This window comes from Mustelus asterias, chromosome 21, assembly GCF_964213995.1.
Source record: "Mustelus asterias chromosome 21, sMusAst1.hap1.1, whole genome shotgun sequence".
NCBI classification, from domain to species: Eukaryota; Metazoa; Chordata; class Chondrichthyes; order Carcharhiniformes; family Triakidae; genus Mustelus; species Mustelus asterias.
The window spans coordinates 63,897,487-63,912,559 of NC_135821.1; the positions used below are offsets into that span (position 1 = coordinate 63,897,487).

A 15,073-nucleotide genomic window follows, 5' to 3' on the forward strand; every position below is an offset into this window, starting at 1 on the left:
CTACTGTTGAACTGTCATGGTGCTAGATTTAGAACCTTCGGAAGAAGAAGCGCAAGACAGTTACTGGAAATGAGTTACATTGACCTTCTTCACCGTTTCTGATTGGTTTATATGTGTTTGCTTCGTCACTGATGTTACATTTTTGCCTCAAAGGTTTTTTATCCGAGTAAAGATGGGACTAAGATCCCAATGTTTATTGTCCACAAGAAAGGAATCAAACGAGATGGTTCCCACCCAGTATTCCTGCATGGCTATGGAGGATTCAACCATTCTCAAACTCCATATTACAAGTAAGTTACTGGCAGTGTTGAGTGTTGAGCTGTTTTGCAGCTAGGCTTGTCGTAGGGACAGCTTCCAGGCCCCCTTTTCAACATAAGAACATCTGTCGGGCAGGTACTTCAGTTACCGTCCCTATAAGAGACTGAGGATTCATTTGGATCCTCAAGAAACTGTGCCGGGGATTGTAAATCTGTGGCCATTGGTTTTTACATGAAAAAAAATAAAGAAACAGGTATTCTGTTCTTAGCCTTGGAGTGAATAGTGTGCAGATTCATACCGGGTTTTAAAGGATTAAATTATGAGGATAAGTTTCATAAACTAGGAGTGTATTCCCTTGGGTTTAGAACTCTGAGGGATGAGATAATTGAGATGCTTAACATCATTAAGGAATTCAGTAGGTTATTGAGAGAAACTATTTCCTCTTGTGGGAAAATTCAGAATAAGGGGACGTACCGTTAACATTGGAACTAGGCCATTCAGAATTAAAATCAGTATTTTTTTCCCCACTTAAGTTAGTAGAAATCTGGGATCGTCTCCCCAGAGATCTGAGATCATCTTCCCAGAGATCTGGGATCGTCTCCCCTGAAATCTGGGAGCGTCTCCCCTGAAAGGTTGTGGATGCTGATGATCAATTGGAGCTTTCAGGTTGATATTGACAGAGGTTGTTGGGTAAATGCATCAAGGGATACGGATCAAAGTCAGTTCATTGGAGTTCAAATACAGATCAGCGATGATCTATTTGAATGACGGGACAGACTCAAGGGGCTGAATAGTCCACTGCTGTTCCAATGGTGTTGGCCCAATTTCTTTTCCTTTTTATTTCTTAACGAGATGTGGGCATCGCTGGCTGGGCCAGCATTTGTTACCCATCCCTAATTGCCGTCCATTTCACTGGGCTTTGAGTCAACCACATTGCTGTGGCTCTGGAGTCACATGTAGGCCAGATCAGGTAAGGATGGCAGATTTCCTTTCCTAAAGGACATTAGTGAACTAGATAGGTTTTTATAACAATCGGCAATGGTTTCTTGGTCATCATTAGACTTTTAATTCGCGCATTCTTCCTCATGAACCTGGGCGTGGGGGAAAGAGGTCGAGACCAGCGAATCCAAACTGGAACCCTGACCGCTTTCTCACCTTCCTTCCTGAGGGGCTCTGAGGTCAGTTGTGGAACCCTATCAGTGCACTATTCAGAGAAGAGCGAGGGAGTTTTTCCCGCTGTTCTGGCAAAGATTTATCCCTCAACCAACATTGCAGAAACTGACTATCTGGTCATTTATCTCATTGCTGTTTGTGGGAGTTTGCTGCGCAAACACATGACGTTTTACTGTGTTAAACGTGCTATATAAATGCAAGTTGTTGTTGCATGTGAACACTTTGGATATTCTACTCATTTGAATAAATCAAAGAGACTTCCATACCCATGTATGAATCTCTTTGCCTAATCCCCTCCTTGCCTGCGAACAAATTGGCCGCCGTGTTTCCTGGTTTACATCTGTGATTATATTCGAGTAGTAACGCATTTGGCTGTGAAATGCTCTGGCGCTCCCTGAGCTGGTGAAAGTGGAAATAGGAATGCAAGTCCTTATTTCAAGTCACTGATTAAGGCGTCACCACTTGAAGTGATTCCATCAGCAAATGATATTAGGCCTCAGTCGTGGTTACTGGCACGCGCAGCACTTCAAATCCTGAGCGAGTTCCTTCCATCTGAAAGTCTAGGCCTGTGTTCAAACTTGCCTCAGTTCATAATAGACCACTGTTATGGATTGTAGAATAATTGTATTGTGTTTAATCATCTCACACTTTCTTACTTCCCCTGCTATGTTTCCAGCGTTGCGTACCTCATTTTTGTCAGGCACCTGGGTGGAATCCTTGCCGTGGCCAATATACGAGGAGGAGGAGAGTATGGAGAAACCTGGCACCAAGGTAAGAGGTTCCTGACAATCTGTCCTTCACCTTGGATTCACTTCACTTAATTCTGAACATTCAACTAGGTACAGTGGTGTTATGGTTGTGTTACTGCAATCATAACTAGCCTAGCAGACCTGCACTGATAATTCAAAGAGCTTGTGTTCGAATCCAACCATAACGGTGTGAGAATTTGAATGCCGATGGTACCAATAAAGTCAACAGGAATGATGTAAAAACCCAACTGGTTCACTGCTGTTCCTTGAGGAAGGCAACCTGCTATTATTATCTCGTCTGGACCCATGTGTTATTTCTGTCTCTCAGCAACATGGCTGGCCCTTAACACCCCATTCTGAAACCAAATTGCTGAAGCCATTCAATTGATATTCCGTGGATTTCTCTCACTATTCCCCCCCCTCCCAAATGATTATCATATGAGAGTTTCTGAACTCCACACTCAAAAGGACACACTTTGAAATCCTCTTTCAAACAATGCTTTCCAACAACTGCTTGCATTAATAATCCATTTCGGTTTTCTAGCTATCTCTTCAAACAAAGCTTTCACTCCACTTTTTAACAAGGAATCCAGCACCAGGTTTTCAGCCTCCCCTTCAGGCTTCCTTTGTCTTAAATGCTTTTACACAAATTCAGTTACTCTGCCCCCAGCAGAATACTTCAAACACCAGAAATCAGTATGCTTATTTCTGATTGCTTCAGATATGTGGCTTGTCTGTAGCCAACCTCATCAGTTCTTCTTTTCCCATGTCTGACTTTAACTTCCATAAACAATATCCTGGCCCCAAACACAGTTCCTCTTTGTTCTTTTAACTCCAGACTTCTTGGAAACTTATCTTCTTTCCTCTAGTTTCCTTAACTAGCTGTTCTTTAAGTTTCCTGCACTTGTTTTCTTAACCATTACTCCATTGTATGACTTTTTTTCTAGCAAATCTGAGAAATGTTCCATCTTTTACCTTCTACAACCAACTGCTCTGAAATCAGTTAAAAACACAATCACTAAAGCCTTTCTACTTTAAAGGTGCTCCTGGTTGCTAAGCAACAACTTATTACATCTCCAAGCTTTTATTTACTTTTCATGCCGTAACGTCTCTTAAGTACAACCGAAGCAGTTTTAGCTGACCAAACCCCCACACATACAAACACCCTTATCTAACCTGAATCTAACTATGTTTATCTTTCTCACACAACACTAAATTAAACCCACTTAAAACTATACCTTATTTCTAATATTAAACAATATAAATATAAATCCCTTCAAACTACCTCTGTTTTCCTGACAATTTCCATCTTTAAAATTGTGAACCACAAGCTCTGTAATACTCCTAGTCATAAAGGAATGAATGCTGGGATTGTAATGTGAAGCTATCTTCGCACCTCCCAGTCTGGTTATCTTGGGAACCTCTGGACAGGTCAGAAAAAAAGGAAATAGGCTGGTCCACAAAAGGACCTTGGTTAATAACTCACTGTCTGAGTGTTCCACAGGTGAACACCAGCACCTTGCCCCAGTCATTTTTGCTTATTTGCACTCGAGTTGTGAGGGTCAGTGGCAGGAACAACGTTTATGACCTATCCTCTGTCATCCCATGAAGTTGGTGATGTGCCCTCTCATTGAACCACTGCAGTCCTGGTGGCAATGTAGTTCCCATAATGCCATAAGGTGGGAATTCCAGGATTTAGCCCAGTGACGGTGAGGGACTGACCAATGTGTGTCACGCTGGGGTGAGCTCTGATTTGGAGGGACAATACTGCTCTTACCCCACTCTACCACAGAGCCCACCAGGGAGATATCCCAAAAATCCATCCATTCTGCCCTTGGGGCTAGTCCCAGCCAAGTGTCACACACGAGATTCTTGAGCCATTTACAAAGGAACAATTTCTGAGGTGGTTTCACAGGGACTTCCTGAGTACCTTTCCTTAGGTTGGGTTGCAGCCAAGGATAAAGAGCCTACCTAAACTTTCCGATAGGGGACACGGGGGTTAGAATACATTCACACCAGTCGGACACAAGTTTCCCCGGGGGACCTCAATCCAGCATTCAGAGTTGGCACTCCAGTCTCTACTCGCTGAGGCAGCCTGGAGGGACCCAACCCTTCAGACTCAAGAGGCAATAGTACTACCCTTCACTTGCTGATCATTCTGACCTAACCCCTCACAAAATGTCAACCCAATATTTAAAGAGGAAACTCTAGCCTCCACAATTTGGGACTGGCTGGACTGTGGGCTTGAACCCCTCACCCTATGACACATAAGTGGGAACAGTATCACTCGGCAATATTTAATGGAGGTTACAGAGGTTCCACCCGCCAAGCTGGAGAGCTGGCAAGAGCCCCACATCGTCTCTAGGGAAGTCTCAGTGAACCTAATTAGATTGCACTGGGCAGAAGTCTTGCCCGTTGAGAGCTGCTGTCCAATCAGAGGCTGACAACTGTACAGAATGGCAGGGGAGACAGTGGCCGGAATTCTCCCATCCTGCCCACCACTGGAATTTTAGCGAGCTGGTTGCGGAGAATGTGAAACGCATTGACAGTCGGGCGGGAATTTCCAGCTTTTAGACCAGTGCGGCTGGAGAATTCCGCCCAGTGTCTGCTGTCAGTAATCCACCCAAGATCTAGGATCATCGCTGGATCCCAGGCCACAGTTGAGTCATGGCAGGGGAGGGGCGTGGGTTGTGGAATCGGGGTCGGTGGGAGTCGGGGGCTGGCTCTTAGTGCACCTGTCCCCCCAACACCCCACCGCCCCAATGCCAGGTCTGTCAATCAGGCATTAAGTTCCTTTTCTCGAATATGTGAATTAGGAGTAGGCCACTCGGCCCCTCCAGCCTGCTGCGCCATTCAGTAAGGTCATGGCTGATAAGATTGTGACCTCTATCCCACATTCCTGTCGACCCCTGAAACTTTTCACCTGTTTGTTAATTAAAAATCGATCTGGCCGATCTAGCTTTGTCTTAAAAACATTTGAAGATTCCGCTGCCACCGCCTTCTGAGGAAGAGAATCCAAAGACTCGTGACCCTCTTGAGAGAAAAAGGCCGGAATGTTACCACCGTTCACTCCAAGGGGATTTTCCCATCCCGCTGCAGTGAACGGAGATTTGGCTGGCTGTCAAATTCTCTGGCCTCGCTGTAGCAGGAGCGTGGCGTGAATGGCCAGTAAGATCGCACCCACTGTCTCTCATCTCTGTCTTAAACGGGCGAGCCCTTATTTTTAAAAAATGGCCCCCGTTTCTAAATCATTTAAGCAATGGAGCCCTGGGAGCCCACAAGTAAACCTGCATGAATTTATTTGTCCTGTCCCCCTCATGACGAGCCGTCGAGCTACTGCGGGGTTAATTGACCACGACGCAAGAAGGCCATCGATGGAGTTAAACAGAGTGGGGCGGGAAGGAGCTGCTCTCCCACCCAATTAAGTACCCCAACGACCACAACTCATCACGTGGGGGGAGGGAGGGTATTAAATTCTACCCACTGTGTTTCACTCCCATCTTGTGTGTGACCTGCTTCTGTTTTAATTTTCTGCAGCTGGGATTCTGGGTCAGAAACAGAACTGTTTTGATGATTTCCAGAGTGCAGCCGAGTACCTGATCCAGGAGGGATTCACCTGCAAGGAGAAACTCACCATCAATGGAGGCTCCAACGGGGGCCTGCTGGTCGGTAGGGAACCTCAGACAGACCTTGGCTGAGTAAGGTCAACCCTGATGATATATAATATGGAGGGTCACTTTGTACAAGGCCCAAGGGAAGTCCCCAACCCCCAACTAAACAAACTGTCCTGGAACTGAACCATTCAGCCCAGACGTGATCACGGACCAATCCTAGTCAATGCAGCAGACTGCAGTTCATGGCAGATACTGTTATCAGCTTTGGCAAATCCAGGTGCGTGCGACGGGACAGGAAAATCAGTTCCAGATTGCCATCTATTGGCTCCTATTGGAAAGTGCGTTTGTAAGGATTTTGGCAGGATCAGGATTGAGATCTGTTGCCAGATCCAGTAGATTTATGTCGAATGCTGTCTGATGCTCTATGGTACTGGAATTAGTATTACATTTAACTCCAGCAAGGCAAAAGCCAAGCCCTGCACATAATGCAGCGAAGAGGCACAAACTAATCCCTATTATCAATGGGCACAGTAATGGAGGGAAAGTGAGAGAAACTTTTTATCCTAAGGGCCACGATAGAGTTGTATGGAAGACCAAGCAGAGTAGAGAATGTTAATCCTGAGCATTATTTCAAGTTAAGTACAAGGAAGGCATACTTACAGACTGGCGAAAGGCAAGTTCAACAAGGATTTCAGAAGTATCTCACATGAAGTGTAATTATTTCCTGGAATAGTCTTGGGTCAGGAATGAAAAAAAGATCTGGAGTCATACAATGCAGGAGGTCATTCAACCCATCAAGTCTGCACTGACTCTCTCTGACAGAGCACCCTTTCCCCAACCCTATCCCTGTAACCTCTACATTTACCATGGCTAATCCATCTAAGGGGCAATTTAGCATGGCCAATCAACCTAACCCACACATCTTTGGACTGTGGGAGGAAATCCGGAGGAAACCCACGCACACACGGGGAGAAGGTGCAAATTCCACACAGTCACCCGAGGCCGAAATTGAACTCAGAAGCCAGGCGCTGTGAGGCAGCAGTGCTAACCACTGTGCCAACATGCCGCTTAGAGGAGAGACAATTAGGAGTCGTGATGGGCGAACAGTAGGCTTCTATGGAAGGTAGAGCTAAATGGGCCAAATGACCTCCCTCGATTATATTCGGTGATATCTAAGCACTTTTTCATTGCAGTATCTCTCCGGCAGGTGCATGCGTGAACCAGCGGCCTGACCTGTTCGGCTGTGCGGTTGTTGAAGTTGGCGTGATGGACATGCTCAAATTCCACAAGTTCACCATCGGCCACGCCTGGACCTCCGACTTTGGCTGTTCCGATAAAAAGGAGCAGTTTGACTGGCTCTTCAAGTGAGTGAGCTCTGGGGATGGCTTGTATCATTGCCCTGGTGCCTCAGATATCATTAGGCATGGAGCTGGTGCCAAGAACACATTTCGTAAACATGTGCTATCCATTGTGGGGAACTATCTGAAACTCTAATAATGTGACGGAGCCCCTCAGTTGAATTTCAGGGGAGTACAACTCCATGGCTACTGATTGTCACTGGGGTACTATTGCTGGGGTTCAGTTCCATGGCTGGACTGTCCTCTGGTTACCTTACCCAATGGGTGACTTTGGAGCACAAGATTCAAAGACTGGAAGGCGTGTGGTCACAGCTAATCTAATCCCATTCCCACCCCACAACTCCCACCTCTGCACCTTTGCATATGTACATTTTCCAATAAGGACCCTGGCTGACTTTTTAACCATATTTCTCGCCCACTTGACGATGAGGTCAATTTCGGAGCCATTACCAAACAACAAGAAGGCTCACAACACCAGGTTAAAGTCCAACAGGTTTATTTGGTATCACAAGCTTTTGGAGCACTGTTCCTTCCTCAGGCGAGTCACTCACCTGACGAAGGAGCAGCGCTCCGAAAGCTCGTGAAACCAGATAAACCTGTTGAACTTTAATAAAAGCAAATTACTGCGGATGCGGGAATCTGAAACCAAAAAAGAAAATGCTGGAAAATCTCAGCAGGTCTAACAGCATCTGTAAAGGGAGAAAAGAGAAAACAGGTCATCTGGACTTGAAAGGTCAGACCTGCTGAGATTTTCCAGCATTTTCTCTCTCTGTTGGACTTTAACCTGGTGTTGTGAGACTTCTTACTGTGCCCCCCAGTCCAACACCGGCTTCTCCACATCATGGCTACCAAACAAAGAGGTGGAAGGGGAAGCGGGAATCTTTTAACAATAAGGATTATTGATTCTTTCTCTCACCAGGTATTCTCCACTCCACAACATCAAGGCACCGGAGGGAGGTGTCCAGTACCCAGCCATGCTGCTGCTCACTGCTGACCATGATGACCGGGTGGTGCCTCTCCACTCTCTGAAGTTTATCGCTACCGTGCAGCACGTAGTGGGGCGCAGTCCCCATCAGAAAAACCCTCTCCTCATCAGGATCGACACCAAATCCGGGCACGGGGCTGGAAAACCCACCATCAAGGTGATTGAAGAAGAGACGGACATCTTTGCCTTCATTGCCGAAACTTTGAAGCTGGACTGGGGCGAGTGAGGGAAGCTTGAAGTCAAATCAGACCACTGGTTTGAAGCAGACTGATACACTTGATTGTTCTAATTCATAATCTCCCCATTCTTTCTTTTTTGTGCTTTGTGTCTTGGCGTGTGTTCCCATTACCTGATGGGGGGTCAGAGAGTTTTTTCCTGCTGTTGATCATGGATTTTTTTTGCCTCTTCCAAGAAATTAACGGCCACTGGGGTAAGGCGTCAAGCCTCAATGCTTTGGCAATTTACTTTTATTTGTGCTGGGGATGCAAGTGCTGTTGGTGATTTCCTCCCCCGAAGGGCATTAGTGAACCAGATGGGTTTTTAGCGACACTCCAGTAGTTTCCTGATGAGTACTGATGGGACTAGCACTTTATTCCAGATTTTAATAATTAATCGAATTAAAATTCCCTCAATTGCTGTAAGTGGGATTCAAACCCGTGTCTCCAGAGCCTCAGCCTAGGCCTCTGGATTACTAGACCAGTAACTTTACCCCTCCGCTATTCCACTTATGAGTGTGGGGTAGGCTTGTTGGATTAGCTGCATTATCCCTGCCCACCATTTGTATGTTCACACACTGGTTGAGAAGACAGGTGCAACTCCAATGTTGCTATTCGAACCTGCAACCTGCCCACCGCTCCACCCTCAATAGCGTACCCCTGAGGCACTCTGAAATTCTATTTCCAAATCACTTGCCATCCCCGCACCCCCAATTTTGCTAACTTTCTGTCCTCCTTCAAAAAAAACCTCCTTAAAATGTGGCTCTTTGACCTACTTTAAATTGTCTCCTGCCCGATGTTTGCTGCTCACCCAGAGTGGAGCAGGTAGTTTGGAACATTCACATCTGTACAGGATGATATATAAACGTGTGTTTTGCAGTCAGTTCCACTGATTTTTGCTGGATTCAGAGAAACTATGTTCAATCAAAATGTTAAGCTGATTGATTCCTCGTCTAAAACATGCCGCAGTCCCATATCCACTCTCGTGGGAATGGAGAGATACAAAAGAATGGTCTAGTTTGGACCAGGGAGTGGCGCGGGTTTGGAGAGCCGAAGGGCCTGTTCCTGTGCTGTATTGTTCTTTGTTAGATGTTAAAGATCCCATAACGCTTTGAAGGGCAGAGGAGTTCTACCCGGTCTCCAGGCCAGCGATTCTCCCTCACTCAGCATCGTTACAACAGGTGATCTTCTCACTTAACTTCATTGCTGTTAATGGGAGCTTGCTGTGCAAGAATAGCTGTCACGCTTCCTACGTTGCAACCGTGGTTACTGGAAATTCTGGAACTCCCTCCCTAACAGCACCGTGGGTGGACCTACATCTCCAGGACTGCAGCGGTTCAAGAAGGCAGTTCGCTACCACCTTCTCGAGGGCAACTGGAGATGGGCAATAAATGCTGGCCTAGCCAGCAACACCCACATCCCATGAATGAATTTTTAAAAAACATCAAAAAGTACTTCATCGGCAATGAGGTGTTTGGGATATTCTGAGGTTATGAAAGACTCTATATAAATGTAAATCTTTTTGTCTTGACTGGGGCATTCACTCTAACACTGAGTTATATATTCTTGAACCATTGCTAACACTTGTAATAGTGATGCTGAATCCAATAATTTGTGCGCTGCATTTGTCTGAGATTGTGTCTGACCAAACAATGAAATAAATAATCACATTGCGTCAACTTTTCTTTTTAAAATAATTATGAATGATGGAAATCTGAAGTAAGTAGGGAGTGTGGTGAAAATACACAATAGGTCGTCCAAGGACGCACAGGAGATGGAGATAATGTCAGTCGTGTGTAGAGGGAACTCGATGGCTATATGGCAAGATAAAGGGATAGATGGGTATGAGAAGGGGAGCCAAGTCTGATACTTTTCAATCTTCAGGTCTGGCCCGGTGGCTGTCCCAAAACTATTTGAACAAGAGCAGGGGGAGTTCTGGTGTCCAGGCCAATATTGATCATTTAACCAACAGAATCATCTAAAGAGAGGCTATCTGACTTTTTAAAAATTCATTCTTGGAATGTGGGCATTGCTGGCTGGCCAGCATTTATTGCCCATCCCTAGTTGCCCGAGGGCAGTTGAGAGTCAACCACATTGCTGTGGCTCTGGAGTCGCATGTAGGCCTGACTGGGTAAGGATAGCAGATTTCCTTCCCTAAAGGACATTAGTGAACCAGATGGGTTTTTCCTGACAATTGACAATGGTTTCATGGTCATCAGCAGATTCTTAATTCCAGATTTTTTAAAATTGAATTCATTTTCCACCACCTGCCGAGGTAGGATTCAAATCCAGGCCCCCAGAACATTAGCTTAATTTCTGGATTAATATTCTAGCGATAATACCATTAGGCCATTGCCTACCCCTCATTATCTCATTTCTGTTTGTGGGAACTGGCTCTGTGCAACTTTTGGTTACGTTGTAACAGTGGCTACACAAAAAGTCCTCCTTTGGCCGTAAGGCACTTGAGACAGCCTAAGGCTGTGAAAGGTGCTATCTAAATGCAAATTATTTCTCTCACTGCACCATTAATGCCACACAAGGTTTTGTTTTTAAAAGTTTACAGCCACGGGATTTGGGAAAAAAAACGACAAGAAAATGTACACAAAACACAATCTTTTTTTAATCCAATTTTCATTTCAAGTCATGTCATAATTCACTTATTGAAAATGTGTTACAGTTCTGGATTGTTCCCTGGCGCTCAATGGGCCCCCTCACACAGCCTTAGCGTAACATGGCCACAACAGCAGTTGTAACCCATTGGGGCTGCATTGCTTTGGTTACTAGCAGTAAACGATGCTACATTCTCCTGTCACTTCCTGTACAATCTCAATTACATCCTTTGGTTTATCCATTGATCTGTAAACAATGTCTTAAAAATGTGTTCAAAAAAAAAGGTAAACACGGTATATATAAATATCACATTTTTAGAAGAATAAGTAACAAATTCTACTGGGTGTCTATGTAACTCTACTGATACATACAAGACAAGCACAAAAAAAAGTTCACATCTGTCTTATTCACAGGAGCAACTAGAAAGAGGTTGGGGGGAAACTCAAGGAAATTGTATATTCCTTCTGTGAGTTCCACTCTTTAGTCACAGTAACATATTAAACCTATTCTGAGGTAGCTCTGTATAGTTATTCAAAATGAAAAGTGTGCACGATTAGCACACACTCTTGTCACTTCACTACATAAATGGCATGAAACATTCGCTTTCTGGAGCACAGCCTGTGACTGAGGGAGACAAATGAGTACTAAAAGAGTTCAAATGTTTCATGCCTTTCTATCACACCTACACTAAACACATTTCTACTTATTGCATAATATAGCAGTGTTTACATCCACAATGGACACTGTAGACAGACACGAGGGGAGTGCAATAGTGGCCGGACTGGAGAACCCCACCCCCACTCCCCTAATGAGGAAAGGGATGATTCTAGTTGTCCCAGACATCTGCAGCGTGATCCACATCTGTCGCCAAACTGGACAGGTTACTGGTCATTATAGATTCCCATTTATTCCCATTGATTCTCTTTATTTCTTCCTCTATGCCTTTGCGTGGCTAGTACGATATTCTTGGGATTGTTGGCTTTATCTGATAGGCATTTTGGAAACATAAGAAAAAATTTGGACCTTAGCTTTCTGAAGGTGCCATGTTGTCCTACAAATCTTAGTTCGAAATCCAATAGATCTTGACCAGCTTTATGATCTACAGATCATGGATAGCTTTATATCCTATAGATTGTGGCTAGCTCTGTATTGAATAACCTTGGCTAGTTTTGTATCTGATTGATGGAGGGAGCTCTTTGTTCAAAGATCTTGGGCTAATTTTGTATCTGATAGTCTCTTGTCTACTTCTGTACATGATAGATTCTTAGTTAATAGCACATTCTCTGGCTTATTCTCTGGCCTCTCACTGTTAGCAGCTTCAGGTTTTGGCGTTTTAAGTTTCCCTGTGAATTTTACTCTATAGCAGCAAAGTATGACATCATTAAGACAAACGTGGCTGTGTGCACTAAGGGGGGAAGCATTCAATTTTCTAACCAGCCCCTATCATGGAAGAGGCATTGTTTTTCTCAGCATATCAACAGGCTGAACTCTTTACCCCAAGACTGGAGGGACTGTTCCCTTCATTGCTGGCAGTTAGCCACACAGTTCACAGGCAGAAGCCTACATAACATAGAAACATAGAAACACTACAGTGCAGAAGGAGGCCATTCGGCCCATCGAGTCTGCACCGACCACAATCCCACCCCCCACATATTTTACCCGCTAATCCCTCTAACCTACGCATCCCAGAACTCTAAGGGACAATTTTTAACCTGGCCAATCAACCTAACCCGCACATCTTTGGACTGTGGGAGGAAACCGGAGCACCCGGAGGAAACCCACGCAGACACGAGGAGAATGTGCAAACTCCACACAGACAGTGACCCGAGCCGGGAATCGAACCCGGGATCCTGGAGCTGTGAAGCAGCAGTGCTAACCACTGTGCTACCGTGCCGCCCCACATAGAGGATACCTGCCTCCCTGCACCATTCTCTTCCCCCCACAAGATGGTCAATAATGTGGGACACCCAATTAACGAAAAGAATCATTAAAAAAATGCAATGGGGAATGTTGATTCTTCAACCCCTCCTGCACTGTATTCTCGGGATTGTTGTCCGTGTATCTGTTTTTCAAAAACATAAGTAACATGTGGATCATAGACCTTTGTATTCTATAGGCACATGGCTGGTTGTACATCATATAGGCCATTGGCTAGCTACATATCCAACAGATCTTGGCTATTTACATTCTTTAGGTCTCAGCTATGCAATCATAGAATAGAATCCGACAGTGGAGAAGGAGGCCATTTGGCCCATTGAGTCTGCACCGACCACAATCCCACCCAGACCCTATTCCCATAACTCCATGCATTTACTCTAGCTAGTCCCCCTTACACTAAGGGGAATTTAGCATGGCCAATCCACCGAGCCCGCACATCTTTGGACTGCGGGAGGAAACCGGAGCACCCGGAGGAAACTCACGCAGACATGGGGAGAACGTGGAGACTCCACACAGACAGTGACCCAAGCTGGGAATTGAACCCGGATCCCTGGCACTGTGAGGCAGCAGTGCTAACCACTGTGCCACTGTACCGCCCCATATCTTAATCCCCTATCTCCGTATCTTGGTACAGTATGTGTCCTGGTTACCTCTACAGCCTTCAGATTCAGACTGGCTTCACAATCCTAAAGATCTCGGCTAGTTGTATGTTCTATAGGTTTCAGCTGGCTCAATATTCTGTAGATTGTGTTTAACTCTGTATCCTATAGATCTCGTGCATCATTCCTGATTGACCCATCAATCATCCAACTCGCCTCTCAAAGCATTATTATCAAATGTCTTGCATTTACACGCATTCTCATTGTAAACAGTATGAGCCTGTCCAAATTAATTTTACTTTGGATTCTTACAGGAAACAGACGGAGAGCACGCACATCCTATCAGCCTGTCTTGGCACCATTCAAACCCTCTTCATCGGGGTAAATATTTAAATCCAAGGGAAAATACCCAAAGCAGTTATCTCCATTTGGAGGGCCTGTAAAAGGTAATTGGCTGGAGAGTCTAGAACCATGGGGCAAGTTGTAGGATGTGGGTTTGATCATTTAGGACTAGGATGAGAAGCAATTTCTTCATTACTTCGGAATCCTGTACCCTCGGGGATTGTGGATTCTCACTTACCGAGTATAATCAAAACTGTGATTGATAGATTTTAAGGGAATCAGGGGATGGGGCATGAAAGCAGAGTTGAAGTAGAAGATCAGCTGTGATCTTATTGAATGTTCGAAGAACCATATTCCCTACTCCTTCTCCTATCTCTTCTGTTCTTAAGTTCTTGCCAAAGTTTCAGACAAAGCAACTATCAAAGCAGGGAATGTAAAGTTGCAGCATAAAATCCTGACCATGGGAAGTGGGTAAATTAGCCTTTTCAGATATACCAAGGACCAAAAGAATACAGCATCTCAAAATGGAACAGTGTTACAGCTGTTCTTTATCACAATAGTTAATTAACTTTGAATCCATACATTTTAACCATTATGCAATTAACTTGTGATTTGAGCCAATTTCACCTTGCTCTTTAATCCCAGAATTTGCATCGTCTTTCTGGAGGAAATCAAACTAGTTCAGATTGCAGGAGACCGCAGGCGAGTTTTGTTTGGCACATGAGTTGGGGGATTGATAACGGGGAACCAGACTCGCATTGTTTTGGCTGATTCCCCCACCTGGATCAATACTTGTCCTCTGTTGACCCACTGCAGGAATGCCCACGGCCATTGCACTCCCTCTAAATACAGGACCACTCAACACAATGAGATCAACATTATTTTTTTCAAAACAAATGGTCATTAATCACTTTGGAGCAGTTACAGACCAACAGATAGATATAGAGCTACGTCTGGTCTGAAAGACTATCAGAGAAAACTACCATTGTATAAAAAATACTGAGAGGTAGGTCCAGTTTTCACCAGAATTGTACCATTGCAGTTTGATTATACATCAAAACACTAGACTACCAAAATGAAACAGCTTCATACAGTCCCTGAGTAGAGCTTTTCATCCTGAGTTACTTGATTGCAGGTATACATTACAATATATAAAAATACAAAAACAATATATTAAAACATAGTCTGCCAGCACTGTATGAGCGCACACCGATATCAGCATACAGACTTAA

At 44.7% G+C, this 15,073-nt stretch overlaps 1 protein-coding gene across 2 annotated transcripts in view; it reads left to right on the top strand.

The window, feature by feature from the left end:
* LOC144509339 (prolyl endopeptidase-like) overlaps positions 1-10,029 on the top strand; it is a 33,086-nt gene extending 23,057 nt beyond the window's left edge. For both annotated transcript variants that reach the window (XM_078238020.1, XM_078238021.1), the window contains exons 11-15: positions 154-290; positions 2,108-2,202; positions 5,718-5,849; positions 7,002-7,158; positions 8,072-10,029. In XM_078238020.1, coding sequence (XP_078094146.1) covers positions 154-290; positions 2,108-2,202; positions 5,718-5,849; positions 7,002-7,158; positions 8,072-8,363 — 813 coding nt within the window. In that variant the 3' untranslated portion in view covers positions 8,364-10,029. The remainder of the gene's footprint in view (positions 1-153; positions 291-2,107; positions 2,203-5,717; positions 5,850-7,001; positions 7,159-8,071) is intronic.
* The last annotated feature ends 5,044 nt before the right edge of the window (positions 10,030-15,073 follow it).